Source organism: Monodelphis domestica, chromosome 3, assembly GCF_027887165.1.
Source record: "Monodelphis domestica isolate mMonDom1 chromosome 3, mMonDom1.pri, whole genome shotgun sequence".
NCBI lineage: Eukaryota > Metazoa > Chordata > Mammalia > Didelphimorphia > Didelphidae > Monodelphis > Monodelphis domestica.
Window position 1 is genome coordinate 33,284,394 of NC_077229.1, and position 18,566 is coordinate 33,302,959.

The 18,566-nt window shown below is 39.9% G+C and overlaps 1 protein-coding gene across 1 annotated transcript in view; it reads left to right on the forward strand.

The window, feature by feature from the left end:
• Positions 1-18,566, forward strand: part of TAOK3 (TAO kinase 3) — a 234,314-nt gene that overhangs the window by 113,794 nt on the left and 101,954 nt on the right. The window contains 6 exon segments of the mRNA XM_007490318.3: positions 1,817-1,888; positions 2,342-2,443; positions 7,497-7,542; positions 10,273-10,369; positions 11,844-11,957; positions 13,688-13,779. Of these exon segments, the coding sequence (XP_007490380.2) occupies positions 1,817-1,888; positions 2,342-2,443; positions 7,497-7,542; positions 10,273-10,369; positions 11,844-11,957; positions 13,688-13,779 (523 nt within the window).

Below are 18,566 nucleotides of genomic sequence, written 5' to 3' on the forward strand. Positions count from 1 at the left end.
TCTCATCTGACACTGCTACCAGCCTGATATAGACCCTCATAGCCTCATGCCTGGGCTATTGCCAAAGCCTATTGGTGAGTCTATCTGACTCAAGTCTCTCCCTCCTCTAGTCCATCCTCAGCTCAGCTTAGAAAATGAGCTTTCCAAAACACAGATCCTTTTTTTGTCTCTGTCTGTCTGTCTATCTCCCTCTGTCTCTCTCTCTCCTCTCTCCTCTCTCCTGTCTCTTTCTCTCCCTCCCTCCCTCCCTCTCTCCCTCTCTCTCTCTCTCTCTCTCTCTCTCTCTCTCTCTCTCTCTCTCTCTCTCTCTCTCTCTCTCTCTCTCTCTCTCTCTCTCTCTCTCTCTCCCTCCCCCCATCTAGTGTCACTGGCTTCCTCAAACAAGGTACCCCGTCTCCCAATTTTAGACCTGCTCCCATACCTGGAATTTCCTTCCTCCACATCTGTGACTCTTGTCTTCCCTGGCTTCCTTCAGGGGTCTACTAAACTCTCATCTTCTACAAGAAGCCTTTTCTCATCCTCCTTAATCATGGTGCCTTCGATCTGTGACTATCCCTGATTTATCTGGTAGATAACTTGTTCCTACTTAATTGTTTGCCTGTTGTATCTCCCATTACACCATGAGCTCCTTAAGGTCAGGAACTCTTTCTTTTCTTTGTATGCCCAAAGCCTATCACAATGCCTAGAACACAGTAGGTACTTAAAAAATATTTATTTATTGACTGATAATCTAAATGACATCTAAAGGCCATCAGCTCTAGATCTATGATCTTATGAACACCAGATATATAACACATATTGATCTGATTGCTCAGACTTAATCAGAAGCTTCATTTAAAGATAACTTGGAAGTTTTATCCATGGGCCATGCTGTTTTTCTTTGTACCTATAAAAATGCTTGTGTGTGATCATTTTGTTTCCTCTTTGACAGGCATAGAAGGCAGAGAAGTTTTACTTGATTGTCATCAAAGTAAATTATTTAGAAATACTTCAGTATCTGATTTAATTCTTTAAACTGTATTAACATTCTCTCTATTATGGACCTTACTAAGCCAATCATGTTTGAGAAGATGATCAAAGGACTTCTCCAAAGTTAGCTGATCGGAATTTATAAGTGAATTTTCAGTCTTGAATCCCTTACCTCAGAATTGTGACATAGCTTTATTGGGTCTTGAGAATAATTCCCTAAAGCCAAAATAGCTTGTACTGCATCTTTCTTGATACATCAATGATAGTGCACTTAAGCAGAGCCCTATTATTAACAACAACAACAACAAACTAATGGAAGTCAGCAGTAGATGATCTTTTGATATCTTAAGTTTGTCTTCATGAAATCTTTGAGAAATTATTTTTAAAACACTATGGGGGGAGGAAAAAGAGTATAAAAGTAGTTTTGCTTTAATTAAATGTTGGATTGGTTGATACAGGAATGGAGCAAGCTATAGTAACCTTATGAAAGAATCTTGGACGCCATAATAGAGTATCTTCCAAATTTCCCATGTAAAAAGCCAATCTACAAGGAAAATCAAGATTGGGGTTCTTGATATGCATGCAGTTGTTCACTGAAGTAGCATTTTACTCTAATGAAGACTGTATGAGAAGCAAAAGAACTAAAGGGAAAATATCTCCTAAAGTCAAGCGAAAGGTCTGTCTAGCTTGCCCAAAGAACTGAAACGTATTGACTTTCAAAGGTGGACTCTCTCAGTTCTATGAGCCTGTATTTCAAGAGGGCACAAAAAAAGCAAAAATCTAATATTTCATTTCACCCGCTTCCTATCCTACTAATTCTAATTTCCCTTCTATACCCTTCGTGTAGGCCACAAATTCCCACACCAATGAAGTGGTGGCAATTAAGAAAATGTCTTACACTGGGAAACAAACCAATGAGGTAAGATCAAGGCAATTCTGTATTTAAATGGGTTTAAATCAAGCAAGTTACAGGGGATTTCCTGTGACAGTAGAAATGAGTTCTTCAGACATTCCTTTAACACGTCTTTTTTCTCTCCACACAAGGCTGTGACAAGTATGCCCATTGGTCTAGCTCACTCAAGTCTGTTTTGAAGTGGATTTAATTAAGTCAGAGGCAATGCAGATAGTATCAGGGTTAGTCGAATGGCTTTATTATCATATGTTGCATGAGCGATTGCATTTGCATATTTGAATTAAAGTAATAATAATAATTCATATAACATTTATGGTTTATGCAATGTTTTAAGTCATTTTTAGCATATGTGCTATAGAGATACTTTAAATATTGAATGGGATGCTGTAGATATGCATATTTAAAATTAAAAGATTTTTTGGCCTAAGCTAAAATTCTTTCTTAACCGGTTCCCCACAGAAATGGCAGGATATTCTTAAGGAAGTCAAATTTTTACGACAGTTGAAGCACCCCAACACCATTGAATATAAAGGCTGCTATTTGAAAGAGCACACTGCCTGGGTAAGTCAGAGGGAATTCTGCTATTTATTGTCTGTGCTTATTGGCCTCAGAAGGTATATTGTAGGGCCTGTATTATTTGAGATTAAACATCCTTCATCAACAAGCCAACAAATATTTACTCATCTCTACCATGTTCTTTATAAGTGTTAGAGATACAAAGAAAGGATAACAAGTAAAAAATAAAAAAATAAAAACACTTTTCCTCCCCTCAAGGAGCTTACATTCTAATGTAGAAAAACAAGAAGGCACATGCAAGATATATTATTAGGTGGTTAGTTGATTAGTCTTTTAGGTATGTCTGACTCAGTGAACCCTTTTGGAGTTTTCTTGGCAAGGATCCTGGAGTGATTCACCATTTCTTTCTCCAGATCATTTGATAGATGAGGAAACTGAGGTAGATAGGGTGAAGTGACTTGTCCAGGGTCACACGGCTAATAAGTGTCTGAGGCTGGATTTGAACTCAGGAAAATGAGTCTTCCTGATTCCAGATCCAGCACTGGATGTGCTCTGGTGTTACCTTTCTGCCCTTGTACAAGACACATACTGTATAAATGGGAAATAGTCTTAAAGGAAAGGACCTAGCAGAAAGAGATGAGGGGAGAAGCTTGCTCTCTAAATAGAGTACAGAACAAGGGAGAAAAGACTGTAGATCCACCAGGATATTTTAAAGAAAGGGGGAGATGAGGAGCTAACTTAAAGCCAATAGGGTCTTGCTTCCATCTCGGAATTTTCCTAAACAGAATTTAATATACACATCCCTGTGTTTCATATTCCATTTGCCTTTTCTGTATCTGCCAAACGGGTATCCTCCAGAAGCCGACTATCCAGACTAAGAGAGGTGATGGTCCCCCTCTACCGCACTCTACTCAGGCCATATTGGAACCCAAACAACTGAGAAATCAGTGTGTGTGGCGGGAAGGCAAACTAGAGACCCTGCCAAGGGAGGATCACTGCAAGGACCTGGGCACGTGTAGACCAGAGAGAGATCTGGGTAGCACGTGCTCTTCGGGTCTGAGTTCTCCCCCCCACCGACCAGATCTAAATGGAAGTGGGAAATAAATAATAAATATAACTGTGATAATTTGTGGTTTTCTAAGTTAATCTGCAGCCTGCAGGGACCCTTGTCTCATTGGGCTTGACACTGTGGAAGCACTTGTTCATTTTGGCCCAGAAGGTAGAACCAAGAGTACTTTGGGGGTCTTGAGATCGAGAAAGGCTTGCTATTCCTGAGAACCCTTCTCCTGGGAAATGGGCTTCCCCAGGACAGGGCTGGGCTTCCCCTCCGAGGAAGCCTTCCAGATGAGGCTAGGTGGCCATTTGTTCGCTGTGTTCCTGAGGAGATTCCTGCGTAAGTACACCTTGGACTCAATTCCCACTGCTGAAGCTCCTTCCAGCTGAGAGCCTGTGATTCACAGAGGTGGCACTTGGCATCACACCTGGGTGCTGAAAAAAGACTTTTTAAGTATTTAATGAAACTTCCTTTACAACCTGCCACTGCCTGCATCTCTTTGAATATAATTGAGGATCTTTTTTCTTACTGCATCTTCTTTTTTTTTAATTTTTTTTAAACCCTCATCTTCCATCTTGGAGTCAATATTGGCTCCAAGGCAGAAGAGCAGTAAGGGCTAGGCAATGGGGGTCAAGTGACTTGCCCAGGGTCACACAGCTGGGAAGTGTCTGAGGCCAGATTTGAATGTAGGACCTCCCGTCTCTAGGCCTGGCTCTCAATCCACTGAGCCACCCAGCTGCCTCCTCTTACTGGATCTTCTTTGCTTTAGAGATCTCACACTTCTATTCAGAATGGAATGTGAGCAGACAATTGTCCCCAAGCTTTCTCCTCAGATAGTGTAGAGGAGCATGAGTTTTGGGGGGAGCAGTTCTCCTAAACTGAGGCTAGGCAGCATGGCATAGTGGGAAGAGGACGGAGCCTGGGTGCAGCCGGGAGCTCTGGCATGGAAATTCCAGCTCTGACACCCAATGATCCTGGATAATAAGCCTTATTTATAGAAAGCTCCGTTTCCATATCTAGAAGATGAGAATCATATACCACCATTTCCTTTTTCATAGGATTTCAGGGATTTTTTTTTGGTAAATTTTTAAGATATAGAAATGTGTAGTTATTATTATTACTAGCAACCATCTCGATCATATCCAAAAACCAGGCAATAAATTTGTTCTTTTAATGCCTTTGAGCAACTGAATAAAAAGACAAAACTTGTGTGCCACATACTCTACGATCCAGTAACAGCTGCCTCCTCCTTGCTGCTCCTTACACAAGATGCTCCATCCACCAACTCCAGGAGTTTCACTGGGGTCCCTCCCCCGCCTGGCATGCTCTCTCCCTCCTCATCTTTGCCCTCTAGTTTCCCTTGCTTCCTTCAGGTTTCAGCAAAGCTCTTTCCATCTGCATGAAGCATTCCCTGTCTTCGTCAATGCTAGTATCTTCTCTCTCAGATTAGCTCCAATGGATCTTATCTATAGCTTATTTGGATAGAGTTGTTTCAAGTTGTCTCTCTCCCTACCACCCCCAACTAGATAGAAGGCAAAGAGCATGTATTTGCCTTTCTTTGGATGCCCACTACTTGGCACAGTGCCTGGCACATTGATTTAACTTGATGTACACATAGTGAGAGGCAGCTAAGTGGCACAATGGGATGTCAAGCCTGGGGTCAGACGGGCCTGAATTCAAATCTAGTCTCAGACTCTTAATAACTAGGTAACCCTGGCAAGTCACCAAACCCTCTTTGCCTCAGTTTCCTCATCTAAGTAAAATGAGTTGGAGAAGGAAATGCTCCCGGGTATTTGCCAAGAAAACCTCAAATGAGGTCAAGGAGAGTTGGACATGACTGAAAAATGACTCAATAATAACACATAGTAAAGACTTAATAAATGTGATTTATTGAATTGAATTACCTTTTACACACAAGTTCCTAATAAACATGATGTATGCATAGAATACCGGATGAAGAAACAGGAAGACCTAATTTCCAGCGCTTTCTCTGACCTTTGCTAACTGTGATTCGAAGCAAGACATTCAGCTTCTCTTCTTCCTTAGGTTCTTAGAAATTTCCCATGTATAAACAGTGGAACTAATGGCCATTACAGACAGGAATGCCAATAACAACAAAAACCTGTACCTAATAATTAGGAAAATTATGAAAAACGAACCCAGCAATTCACTTAAAAATAGTAAACTAGAATGATTTAGTTTTGAATACAGATACGCCAAGTGGTCTAAGTGGGGAGAAGAGAAATGATTCTCAGACTCCTGTTTCTGAAAGGTAATGTATTAGGGGATTATTTTGGTAAAATGTCCAAAGAATAACCAAGGATAAAAGGTTCCGATCTGGCCCCAGGCACTAACTAGCTGGGTAACTTTACCCTGATTGCCTCAGTTTCCTCATCTGTCAAATGAGCTGGAGAAAGAAATGGCAAATCACTCCAGTATCCATACTACAAAACCCCCCTGATGGGGTCATAAATCGTCAAACACAGCTGAACAACAAAACAAATAGGGCTCTCATAAATAGTCTAAAAAGAGGGATGTCAGTCTCCTGTTAGTGAGAGAGTAAATTGTTTGAGCCCTTCCTAGCTTGACAGACCTAATTAATAGTGTTCTGATAAGATGATACAAATATAAATATGCTCTTTACATTCATGCTGGAGATCCTTTGCCATTGTAAGGGCAGCCTGGTATAATGAAAAGAGCTCCAGATTTAAAATCCAAAGAGTTGGATTCTCACAGCCTCAGTTTCCTCATTCCTCAAATGGGAATAACAATGCCCATTTTATCTCCCCATGAGTCTTATCTACCCCTAAATGTGAGATATCCAATGAGATCAGGCATGGAAACATTTTGTGGGCCTTAAGCAGTATAGAGTCAGCTATTCCAAATGTATACTAGATTAGGTAAAATAATGTAGGGGACATGGAGGAGGTGAGGTGGCCCACAGGATAGAGTGCTGGCCCTGGAATCGGGAGGGCATGAGTTCAAACTCAACTTCTAACACTTACTAGCTGTGTGACCCTGGGCAAACCCTGTTTGCCTCAGTTTCCTCATCTGTTAAATGAGCTGGAGAAAGAAATGTACACCACTGCCGGATCACTGAGTTCCAACTAAGTGACAACAGATAATAAATACTAATTGTCCAGCTCCTAAAGGGCAGGCAATGTTTTCATTTTTTCTTTGTACTCCCTAGAGACCCATCATGGAATAGTGGATTGAGACCAGACCTCAGAGCCAGGTCCTTTCCTTTGTCTTGCTGTTGATTCTCCTTTACATTTTTTAATTGATAAAGATCTGAGCTCAAGCTCTGCCTCTGCCACCTACTGGCTGTGTGCCCTTGGGCAAGTCCCTTGACCTCTAGTATTTTTAAGACCTTTAAGTTGCAGAGAAGATACCCACAGACTTTAGTAGAGAGAATGTCCTCACCTAGGAGTTCCCCATACCAATAAAACCCCAGACCTAGTCTCTCTACCTATCCTTGTTCCCCCATTACTCAGTTCAATGCCTGACTCATAGTAAGTATATAATGCTTGTTGCAATAAATGTAACAGTAATTATATTGTAATGTAATAATTATTATAACATTTTATTATTTTGTTATTCATTATTTAGATAGGATATATTATTACAATAATATATCTTAAATTATTATAAAATATAAAAGTTATCATTAATTTAATAATAAATGCTTGTTGACTGAATGCTTATTTGGTTATCAAGCATCAATATCCTTTAACACTATTATTCTTAGCTACCTTGCTGAAGATTCTTCTTTGTTTTTGTTTAATTGGACAAAAATTTGTACCTGATTAAACGGTTAGCCCTCAGAACTTAAAGGTAACTAGAAGCACAATGTATTGTTACTACCTTCTTTCTCCTCCCTCTCCCAGAACCCATTCTGAACCCTTATTCTGTTTGGTCTTCAGTTGTACCTATATTCCCCCAACACACACACACATACACACACACACACACACACACACACACCTAAGTGGGGAAGTGGACTCAATTAATCCACCCATTTCTAATTCTTTTAATCTATTACAGTTGGTGATGGAATATTGTTTAGGATCAGCCTCTGACTTATTAGAAGGTAAGAACAAAAATCCAATTTCTTTCTTCATAGTATCCTTTTGACTTGAATATTTTTTGCCCTTTGGCATTTCATCCGAAATAGATTTCTAAGGGAAATAAATTGGGGATGGTCCTGACTCAAGGGCTGGGGAATGAGGATACTCAGGTTTTAAATGGGTGCTTGACACATGAAAACTATTTGCAAACTTTCCACAACTATTCTCATCTCTTGTTAGTATTATTCTAATAGATTGCATCTAAGGAGCTCTTTACCTTATGCAAAGAAATACAGTCAGAGTGGGAAGAGGATAGAAGGCATATAAGATTTTAAACTATATTATAAAGCGGTAATCATCAAAGTAATCTGATACTGGCTAAGAAATAGAGCAATGGATCAAATAGTACAACGCACACAAATAGTAAATGACCAAAGTAACCTAGTATTTGATAAACTCAAAGAAAAGAACTCACTATTTGACAAAAACTCCTGGGAAACTGGAAAACAGAATAGCAGAAACTAGACATAGACTAATATTTACACTATGTACCAAGATAAAGTCAAAATGGGTACATGATTTTAAAATAAAACATGATACCATAAACAAAAGAGAGGAGTATGGAATAGTTTACCTGCCAGATTTATGGATAAGGGGGAAATGGATGACCAAGACATAGAGAACATTATAATATATAAAATGGATAATTTTATTACATTATTACATTTAATTACATTAAATTTTATTATTACATTATTACATTTATTACATTAAATTTAAAAGGTTTTGCACAAACAAAACCAATGCAACCAAGATCAGAAAGGGAAAACATTGGGAGAAAGATAGAAGGCTGTGCCATTCAAGGATCAGTTAAAAAAAAATAAGGACATTTGACCTGGAGAAAGACTTTGGGGGTTGAGAGTATCGGATAGTTTTCTTCATGTAATAATCTCTAATACACTTAATATGGGCTTGAGTCAATTTGAAGATTGAGAGATCTATTTAAACAATTAATTTATCAAGTATAGCGTAAAGACTCCAAATCAATTAGAACTTCAGAAAAGTTTAGAAATGATGACAAAGTTTATAGAAATTTACTTACTGTTCTTGAATTTTACTAAAAAAAAAAAAGCAAACTTTTAAGGATATGGAGATATAAATTCTCCCTCAGCACCATTCAATCTCAACAAAAGACAAAGAAAAGATCATGAATAATTAGACTTTAAAGGGTCAATGCTATATTAGAAAATGGGGTCCTACCTGGAGTGAACATGGCACCCTTTGTCAAGTATTTGAAAAAACTATTGGGCGAAAGAAAATTAGCCTTATTCTGCTTGGCCAAGGAGAAAAGAAATAGGAGTAAAGGGTAGAAATTACAGAAAGGAGTCATTTGTATATAAGTGAAAAAATTCCTAACTATCAGAGTTAGCCCAATTCTAGGAGGCACAGTGAATAGAGTGCTAGGCCTCATTTTATTGAGTTTAAATCCAGCCTTTGATATTTACTGACCATGTGACCCTGGGCAAGTCATTTCACTCTGTTTGCCACAGTTTCCTCATCTGTAAAATGAGTTGAAGAAGGAAATGGCCAGCCACTCTAATATCTTTGCCAAGAAACCCGCAAATCAGGATACAAAGAGTTAGACAAGATTTAAACAACTGAACACAAACAAAAGTAGAATGGGCTATCTTCTAAGTCTAACAGGTTCTCAAATCTCACTGGAGGTCTTAAGTGGTAAGTGAGTGGCCACTTGTCAAGGAAGGCTGTTGGAGATGTCAGTTCAGGTACAAATTGGACTAACTGACCTTTGGGATCCTCTCCATGGTTGGCTTCTAAGTGCTCCTTTTGGAGCTGGTTTTGTTTTGGGCTGCTTTGAACCCACTGGGTGTAACGGGTGATGTTAGCAGCATAAAGTTAGATCAATACCATTCTCTCAAGAGCCCTGAGGTTGTAGAGACCCAAGAAAAAGTTCTGCCTTGAATTTGCAAGTCCCCTTCTAACGTGCTCAGTGGTGGAGCCCGCCTTTCCTGCTGGTCTCTTCCAGAAACCTTATTGTGCCAGAGACTTTTGGAAATTTGTCAAGCACCTGGAGAGATTTGTCTAATTTTTCTTAAAAAAAAAAAAACAAACCATTCAACCTCTTTTCCCACCCCCCCTCCCTTTATATCCTTCTTGATAGATGAATAGAAACTGCTTGCTGGCTGAGTTCACAAATAATGAAAACCTGTAGTTAGAACAAATAATTATAGATGGTTTCCGAGGAGAGGAAGATAATGTGACCAAAAAACCCTCCAGGCAGTCAAAATGTCAGCAGGGACTATGGCGACCTAACTCTGCCTGTTAGACTCAGCCCTCTGTGTGGCTTTGTCCTTTCTCCAGAGCTGGAGAGGGCCTGGGACACAATACAAGTTCAATTCCAGGCTAGGATATCCTTTTGAGGTGTGCTTCTGGCTCTTCTGGGTTATGCTTGGGTAGGCTAGGCCAGACTCTCTCATAATAACAAGGTGGTGCCCTCGATTTGGAGCCAAAAGCTGTGGGTTTGAATCCTGCCTCCCAGCCTCCCTCAGGATCCTCATCTCTAAAATGAGGGGATTGAGGCAGAAAGCTTCTGAGTTCTCTTTGAGCTCTCAGTCTCTGATCCTAATACCCACACTCCCAAATTATTGGAAAATGTTATTGTTCAGCCTAACTGTAAATTCGAGATCGTGTTGAGATGAACAGAACCCACTGTTGACTTTTGTTTTTCTCTTCAGTCCATAAGAAACCACTTCAGGAAGTAGAGATTGCTGCCATTGCCCATGGTGCCTTGCAAGGCCTTGCCTACCTGCATGCTCACATGCTGATTCACAGGTAAGGCAGGAGTGACGCCTCATTTACTCTTCCTTGCTAATAGACCAAAGAAGCCCAGTCCATAAACATGCGACCCAAGGTTCAGAGGCCTGGGCACTTGTTAGAAGACCTTGTGGAAAGCTGCCCCCTCTGGCCATGGAAGCCAAGGAGCAAAGTATCCAGAGTCTGGCTCTGGCCGCCTCGCACCTACAAATCCACAGAGACTTTATCCATCCACTGACCAAGCATTCTTCACCAATAGGTTTTGGGGAAGTGTGACCGTCAGGCTGTCAACAAGCACTGATTAAATACTTACGATGGCCTAGAATCACAGAAAGGCAAAAACCTGCCCTCAAGGAGCAGACATTCTGGGGTCCCTGACGGTAGGGCTCCCAACAAGTCTTGGATGTTGCTGGCTGAGCTCTGACAGTTCCCCAGATCTCTTGCACACAGACTTTCTGTCCACTCCCAGCCCTTCTCATTCTCTTTACCTTATCTGATGCCGGTTGGCCCCAAAGGCTCTGAGGGCCCTTTCAAACCAGAGATGCTATCATTTCTGTGAAAACCCTGTTCCTGGAGTCCGTGGCACCTCTTAAATGCCTTGTAGAGAATAAGGTGTCTATCGCTTGGCTCATCAGATGAGGGAGTTGGATTCGATGTCCTCTAAGGGGCCTTCCAGCTCTACAGCCGAAGATTCCTAGAGTTGGGGCCCAGTCTTCCCCCCAATTGACCCACTTAAGGTAGAATGAACAATCCGTTTTTATAGCCAGCTCTTCCTTTCCTCCCTTGCCCTCCCCATCCCTCCCCCCATCATGTGCTTGAACAACCCTGAGTTAGAATACTGTGTGGCCTTCGACAGGACTCAATTTCTTAACCCTGATGCAGGTTCATTTTGCTCTTTCCAGTTTTCTCTTTACTATACAGTGTTATTTTTAATAGCACCTTCTATATAACTGCCTTAGAGCCACAATTACCGTTAAAGAGGGAGATAAAGGGGCTTGGACAAGAGAGAAGTGAAATGTTTCCAGGTGAGGTTTATTGGTAGGTAGTAAATAGGAGACATAAATGGGTTTCCCTCTAAAAGGTCAGTGACACTGGAAAAGAAAAAAAGGGGGGGAGGAAGAGGTTGCTACAAATGGCACCAATTTACCCCAGCTGGGGAGACTTCTAGATTAAAAAGGCAACCAAGCATCCAGGGGTTGCAAATAAACCATATTTCCCACAAATCTCTGTCCTTTCTGGGTCTGGCACTGGGCCCCTTGAAGGATGCTGCTGCCCCTTTAAGTAATTACTATAACCTCCTAAGCACACCCAGGAATCGGAACCCCCTGACAACAAGCAGTAATTATCAAATCCCCTTCTGGTTACCTGAGAAAGGTTTAATCAACTTTGTTGTCTTATTATTTGCATGCTCTGACCTATTCCTTAATCAGCATCGATAAGATGGTGTTGTTTCTCCCCCATCTCTGTCTGTCCTCGTATCTTCTTCCTCCAGGGACATTAAGGCTGGAAACATTCTCCTAACAGAGCCAGGTCAGGTGAAGCTAGCTGATTTTGGGTCGGCCTCCATAGCCTCTCCCGCCAACTCCTTTGTGGGGACACCTTACTGGTGAGTAGCTTTGGCATCCACTCGGAGATCAGAACAGAGCCTGTTCTTAAAAGCTGTGATAATGGCACGCGTGCCTTAAAGTGAATTTCGCCGAAATTGATGGGAATGATCAGAGACAATCTCAGGCACCAGCACCAGAGCGGTGAGGACGATGGTCCATGCGGCTTTGTGGGAGCTGGAGACCACCCTAGGTTTTAGGTTTCCTTTGGGGGTCCTTTTGATGCTTCCTTTTGAGTCACAGGCTCTGGGCATAAACCTATGCCCAGCCTTCTCTATTCTGCCAACAAGCATAAACATCACTTGTTCAGTGAAGGGTCTCTAAAATCTTCTACTTGAGTTCCCCAACATGATTTCTCTTCCCCCAATCCCAACTTACATACACGTTGGAGCCCATTCTCCTGTCTCCCTTTACTTCTAAACTGGAGCTTGACTCCATCTTGGAAGGGGTGAAAAAATCACTTGTTTAATAAAGAACTGAGCCAACCCTTGAATTTTCTGCTTCTCTTATCATCTGTGAGTTTTCTCGGATATGTTGTATTGCACCAGGCTCTGGACAAAATGAAGGCAAAGGTCTGGTCATTCAAGGAGGCCAGAAGGAGATACCCAAGTGATGGAGACATGTGCCATCTGTTAATAATAGCTTCTCATTGGTGATTCTCTTAGAAGAGATGGTAGTACTCCTTGCTATAACACCATAAACCATTTTAGAAGTTGAGTTGGTCATTTATGTGTAGGGGAGAAAGACACATCCAAGCAAGGCCTGAGTTCAAGTCCTGCCTCTGACAATCCGGAGCAAGTCACTTAATCTCTTAGTATACCCAGGCAACTGCAGAACAGGTGCACTGGAAGATGGAGTTTCCTCTTCTGGAGGTTTTCTATATTCAGGTGCATAATGGGGCTGCCTCAAACTGCCTCACAAGAGACCATTATTAAATATTTTCAGTGTGAACATTTATACTTCAGAAATCAGCAAATGCTACAAACAATGCCTTCGATTTTGTTTTTTTAAACCCTTACCTTCCATTTTAGAATCAATACTAAATATCAGTTCTGAGGCAAAAGATCAGTAAAAGCTAGGCAATAGGCGTTAGGTGACTTGCCCAAGATCATACAGTTAGGAAGTGTCTGAAGTAAGATTTTAACCCAGGACCTCTTATCTCCAGGACTGCTTTTCTATCCACTGAGTCACCAAGCCGCCCCTGGATTGGTTTCTTATTCTGTAGCTTGTATAGACTTAAGAATGTGATAGAGAAAATGTTAATTATGCAAAAACTAAGCTTGTGGGCATACTTTTTTCCTGGAAAGCCAGTTGTTCCATATTTATCACACTACCCTGATTCTTTTAGTGCAATCAAAGGTCCAATTCCTATTCCCATGCTAAAATTTGTACATGAGAGGCCTCATAGGTAAAGAATTAGGTTCAAATGCTGCCTCTGCTTGGTGACCCTGCACAAGTCACTTAACCTCAGAGTGCCCAATTCACCCTGTCAGATTGTTGAGGAGCAGATGCCCTGGTGAAAGTCCAGTATCACCTCACTCTGTGTTTGTGCCTCTATTTGAATAAAAATAATAATAACATGTTCTATACGGTTCATCGGGAAAACTTTTCATTAAATCTGAGAATAATTGAAGGTAGTTTTGTGACTACTTCTCAGGAAGGCATAGTCTCTGCTCTCCAATATTTATAGTTCTCTTCTAAAACCCAAATTGTGTGTATTTCTGATCAATAGGATGGCTCCAGAGGTCATCCTAGCCATGGACGAAGGACAGTATGACGGCAAAGTAGATGTCTGGTCTCTTGGGATCACGTGCATTGAGTTAGGTAAGCAGGAATGGTCCCTTTTCTTGGCAAGTCACTAAATCGCCCTGTGCCGTCCGCGTGCTCGTGCTCCAAATATGCTTATTTTGCTTCTTCCTCTTGGGTTTCTTACCACATCAGAAAACTGCTTCCTTCTTTTATTCCTATGACTGGTTGAGATCAAGTTCCTAGAATGTGGAGTGGGGAGTTCCTTCATGGTCTTCTAGACTAGCAATTCTCAAAGTCTGGGGTTCCAGAGCCCTTTAACACCTCTTAAAAATTATTGAGAAATATTCCAAAAAGCCCATGTCTGTGTGGGTTGTATTTTTATAGCTTAAATTACATTACTATATTAAACTATTTTATATTCCATTTATACCATGTTATATGGCTTATCATTATGTGTCGACATGGGTTATATTATTTCTGTTTACCATATTAAAAATGAAGACATCTCAGTATTATGATGAATGTAGTTTCGATACTTAGGGGTCCCCAGATGACATTTAGAGAATCACTGATCTAGCCTAACTCCCACCGTTTTGTAGATTTGAGCACCGAGGTCCAGCGAGTGAGATTGCTTTCCCAAGGCCACACTATCTAGACAGCGCGAAACCCAAAACTGGAACCTAGTTGGGAACCACAGGCCAAATTTGCCTCGTGGCAAAGAAACCTCCGAGTTCTTATTCTTCACCTCCAATGCTAATTAAGCAGATTGATATTTGAAGAATCGAGGCTGGTTTGGTCCCCCTCCCCGTGTCCACAGTGTGCCCATCTGACTATATCCAACAGAATGGGTTTGATGTAAATTAACTCATTTACAATGATAATTAAAAGCCTCAATTTTACCAATGTTTTCCTGTCAAAAGCACATTCTGACTTGATATAATTCTAATGTAATCTGTTCTTCTTTATTACCTCTGAGAAGAGAGCTAAAAGACCAAAAAGCTTGACCAGTGGAGGCCTGGATCACTAGGGTTCCGGTCTTGAGAACTCATTCCAAACTGCATTATATTCCTCTCCTGGGTCAGAAGTCCTGCCCAGAGACATGGAATAAAATCCTTTGGTGATTTGTAGTTTGCAGAAAGGCAAGTCAGTGTGGTCCGCCATCTTTGTGTTTTATGATAAGAGGCCATGGCTATTGTGTCATCTTTACCTTCTATATTTATGAGAAAAGGACAAATAACCAAAACCCAATGGGACATTAAAGATGACTTAAAGAAAGCATTGATAAGTGTCCAGTGAAGACTTAGATTTATTCAAATTTAAGACACTGTATTCCTTGCTCTCTCGCTCCCTTTTCTTGCTCCCGGAAAAGAGAAATGACCAGCTCTACATTGCTGCTATTTTTTCAAGGAACAAATATAGAATTTCATTTGTTTTGGGGTGATTTCCTGGATTGATCATGTGACTAGAACAAGGAACGACCAGAGTGCTCCACTGGGATCCCTTGAATAGCAAGGGGAAATTATCTAGGTCTTTATCACATTAGATAAATCCTTTGTGGCAAACTTATGGTAGAACATTGATGGGAATCACCCAGAGTGGGTCTAAGTCTCCTTCGTTGGAGGGAATAATATTCAAATCAATGAGATCCCAGATTTAAAAGTATATTTTAGTTTGGGGATACCTAGAGTGATTTTTAAAAATTGTCCTTTATACAAATAGACTCCAAAAACAATGTAAGTAATAATTATAACAACAAATCAAGGAAATTTAGATACAACTTTTAAAAAAAGTTTTAGATGCATCTTTTTAAAAATTAACTTCCGGGGGCAGCTGAGTAGCTCAGTGGATTGAGAACCAGGCCTAGAGATGGGAGGTCCTGGGTTCAAATGTAGCCTCAGACACTTCCTAGCTGTGTGACCCTGGGCAAGTCACTTGACCCCCATTGCCTAGCCCTTACCACTCTTCTGCCTTGGAGTCAATATTGACTCCAAGATGGAAGCTAAGGGTTTTTTAAACAATTAAATAAATAAATAAGTGAATGGATGAATAAATAAATAAATAAATGAATGAATAAATAAATAAATAAATAAATGAAATGGAATGAAATAAAATAAAAATTAACTTCAATTCCTTGTCCAGCACTACAAATGAAGTCATTATTTTTTAAATTTATGTTTCTTTAACCAGAAATGTTCTTCCAGGGGGCAGCTGGGTAGCTCAGTGGATTGAGAACCAGGCCTAGAGACTGGAGATCCTAGGTTCAAATCTGACCTCAGCCACTTCCCAGCTCTGTGACCCTGGGCAAGTCACTTGACCCCCATTGCCTAGCCCTTACCACTCTTCTGCCTTGGAGCCAATACACAGTATTGACTCCAAGACGGAAGGTAAGGGTTTAAAAAAAAAAGAAAGAAATGTTCTTCCTTTGAATCTTTCCATTTCACTCCCTCATCTATCTAATGCCATCTTCTGTCCACTTTGGGGTCTTTTTTTTTTTTCATTTTTTCCCCTTGGCTGCTATAATCTTTACTACAATTCATACTGTGCTTTGTTGTGTCATGTCAAAAACACCTGTCCATGTTTACAGAATTACTTGAACCCATTTCAGAATCAGTTAAGTATCAATTCAGATTCTTCCCCTGCTTTCATTTTTTAAATTAATTTTTTCAGTTAAATAAAAATTTCCTTCTCCACCCCCCTTACTTTTACTCTACATTGAAAAGAAAAGGAAAACCCTTGTAACAGTTATACATAATCAAACAAGACAAATTACCACTTTGGCATTTTAAAATTTTATTCTTCTTTTCTGCATATTTGAAGGGAAGTGTTGAGTGGATTGCTTATTGTTTTTTTAAATCTTGTTAATCCAAGAGATGTTAAAAGGATTGCATTTGTGAAATCCCAAATCTTTAATATAATTCCAAGATAATTTAAATGAATGGAATGGAAAAATAATTCATGTATAACTTGATAATATAGCAGCAACATTTGAATGATATTTTCCTTAAAGAAAGTCCTGTAAGAATCTTTCTTTTCAAATTAAGAGAACCAAACAGAAAGAAGCCCAGATAATCAGGTCAGTTTAGCCATATTTACTATATAATTAAAAACATGCTCTACATAATATAGTCCTGAATTTTATTGACCATTATCTTTCTGTTCTGGGTATATGGAAATGCCCATTTTTATCTGAAGTTTATTAAGTGCAAAATAAAGATCATTTAAAAATATATATATGTATATATATATATATGCATCTCATATATATTCCCTAACCATATTAAGTTTGCCCAGAAAGCAGAGCTTAATTTGATCACCTCTGATCCCAGATTAATGATGAGAAAATAGCAGAAACCATTATCAAGTGGGACAAGGTGGTGAGGGATGGGAATAGATCTATAGCTAGTAGGCTCTAAATATGGGAAATGAAGCATGTAGCCAAGCGCCTTCTTTTTATTCCCTCATTCATTTATTAACTAAAGAATTCTTTACTGACCCCCTACTACAGATGTGATTGTCTGCACTACATAGTGATAAAGCACTACGGGGAAATGAAAGACAAACTCAGACATGAATTGTGATCTCTTAAATAAGATCTCTGGTACTTTGGCTTCACACATTCTTCACTGACCCTCCGAGATCTGTTCTGAACTTTTCTGTTTCCTTCTGTATGTTTTAAATCTTTTAGTGATCTTCTTTATGTGTGGATGTATTTTTGTATTTTGTATGTGTGATAATGTATATATATATACATATATTGGGGTACGTACTTCTATATATTTTACAACTCCATCGCTATCCCCTTAACTCATTCCTCCCAAATAGAAGCCTTCCTTCAAAATAGTATATGTAGTTCCTCATAGTTGTGAAATCATTCTTTGTTATTTGGATTGGTGATCCTTCGTGACTAATCTTTCTCCTGGCGGCTCAAAAATTCTATTATTTGGTATTAAAATCCTAAAATTTAACCATGTGGCTTGGAATTTCAACTAGGAGTCAATCAATAGTTTTTCTTCTACATTCAAAAGTTCTCGGCCATTTTTTGGCATCGTTTCCTGAGGTAGTGTGTTAATTTTTTAAATTAATTAACCTGTTTTTCTGCAAAAAAAAAATATAATAATAGATGTGGTCAAGCAAAACACATTGATACTTTGGCCACAACTGACATGTTTATCTCTTTCTGTACTCTTAGTCCATCACCTATCTTCCAAGAAAGTATATGAGGGGCAGCTAAGTAGCACAGTGGACAGAGCACCAGACCTGGAATCTGAAGGGCCTGGGTTCAAATCCAGCCTCAACACTTCCCAGCTAGGTGACTCTGGACAGGTCGTCCAATCTTGATTGCCTAGCCCTTACCCTTCTTTTGTCTTAAAGCTGATACTAAGACAGAAGGGAAAGGTTTTCAGAAAAAATAGGTGACAGGTAATGGTGATGACAATAGCATTTCCATAGCCCTTTAAGGGTTCTTTAAGTCAAAGGACCTGCGTTCAAGTTCTGGTTCAGACACTTAGCTTTGTGTCCTTGGACAAGTCCCTCTCCTCTCATCTATCAAATGATGAGGTTGGACTCAGTAAAGTTCTTCAACTGGAGTCTATGGCTTTTTTTTATATTATTTTGATAACAAATTCCAATATAATAGGTTTCCTTTGTGTTCTTATGTATTTTATTTTATACATTTAAAAACACTGTTCTGAGAAGGAGTTCACAGGCTTTACCAGACAGCCAAGGGGGTCCAGGACACACCCAAACCCCTTCGTCAGTGAGCTCAAAGACCCCTTTCAGACATGGATCTCCAATCTCCCAACAACTCAAAAGTAATCATCAAACGTTTCTTCTAGACTGAATTGAATCCCTTGAAACGAGCT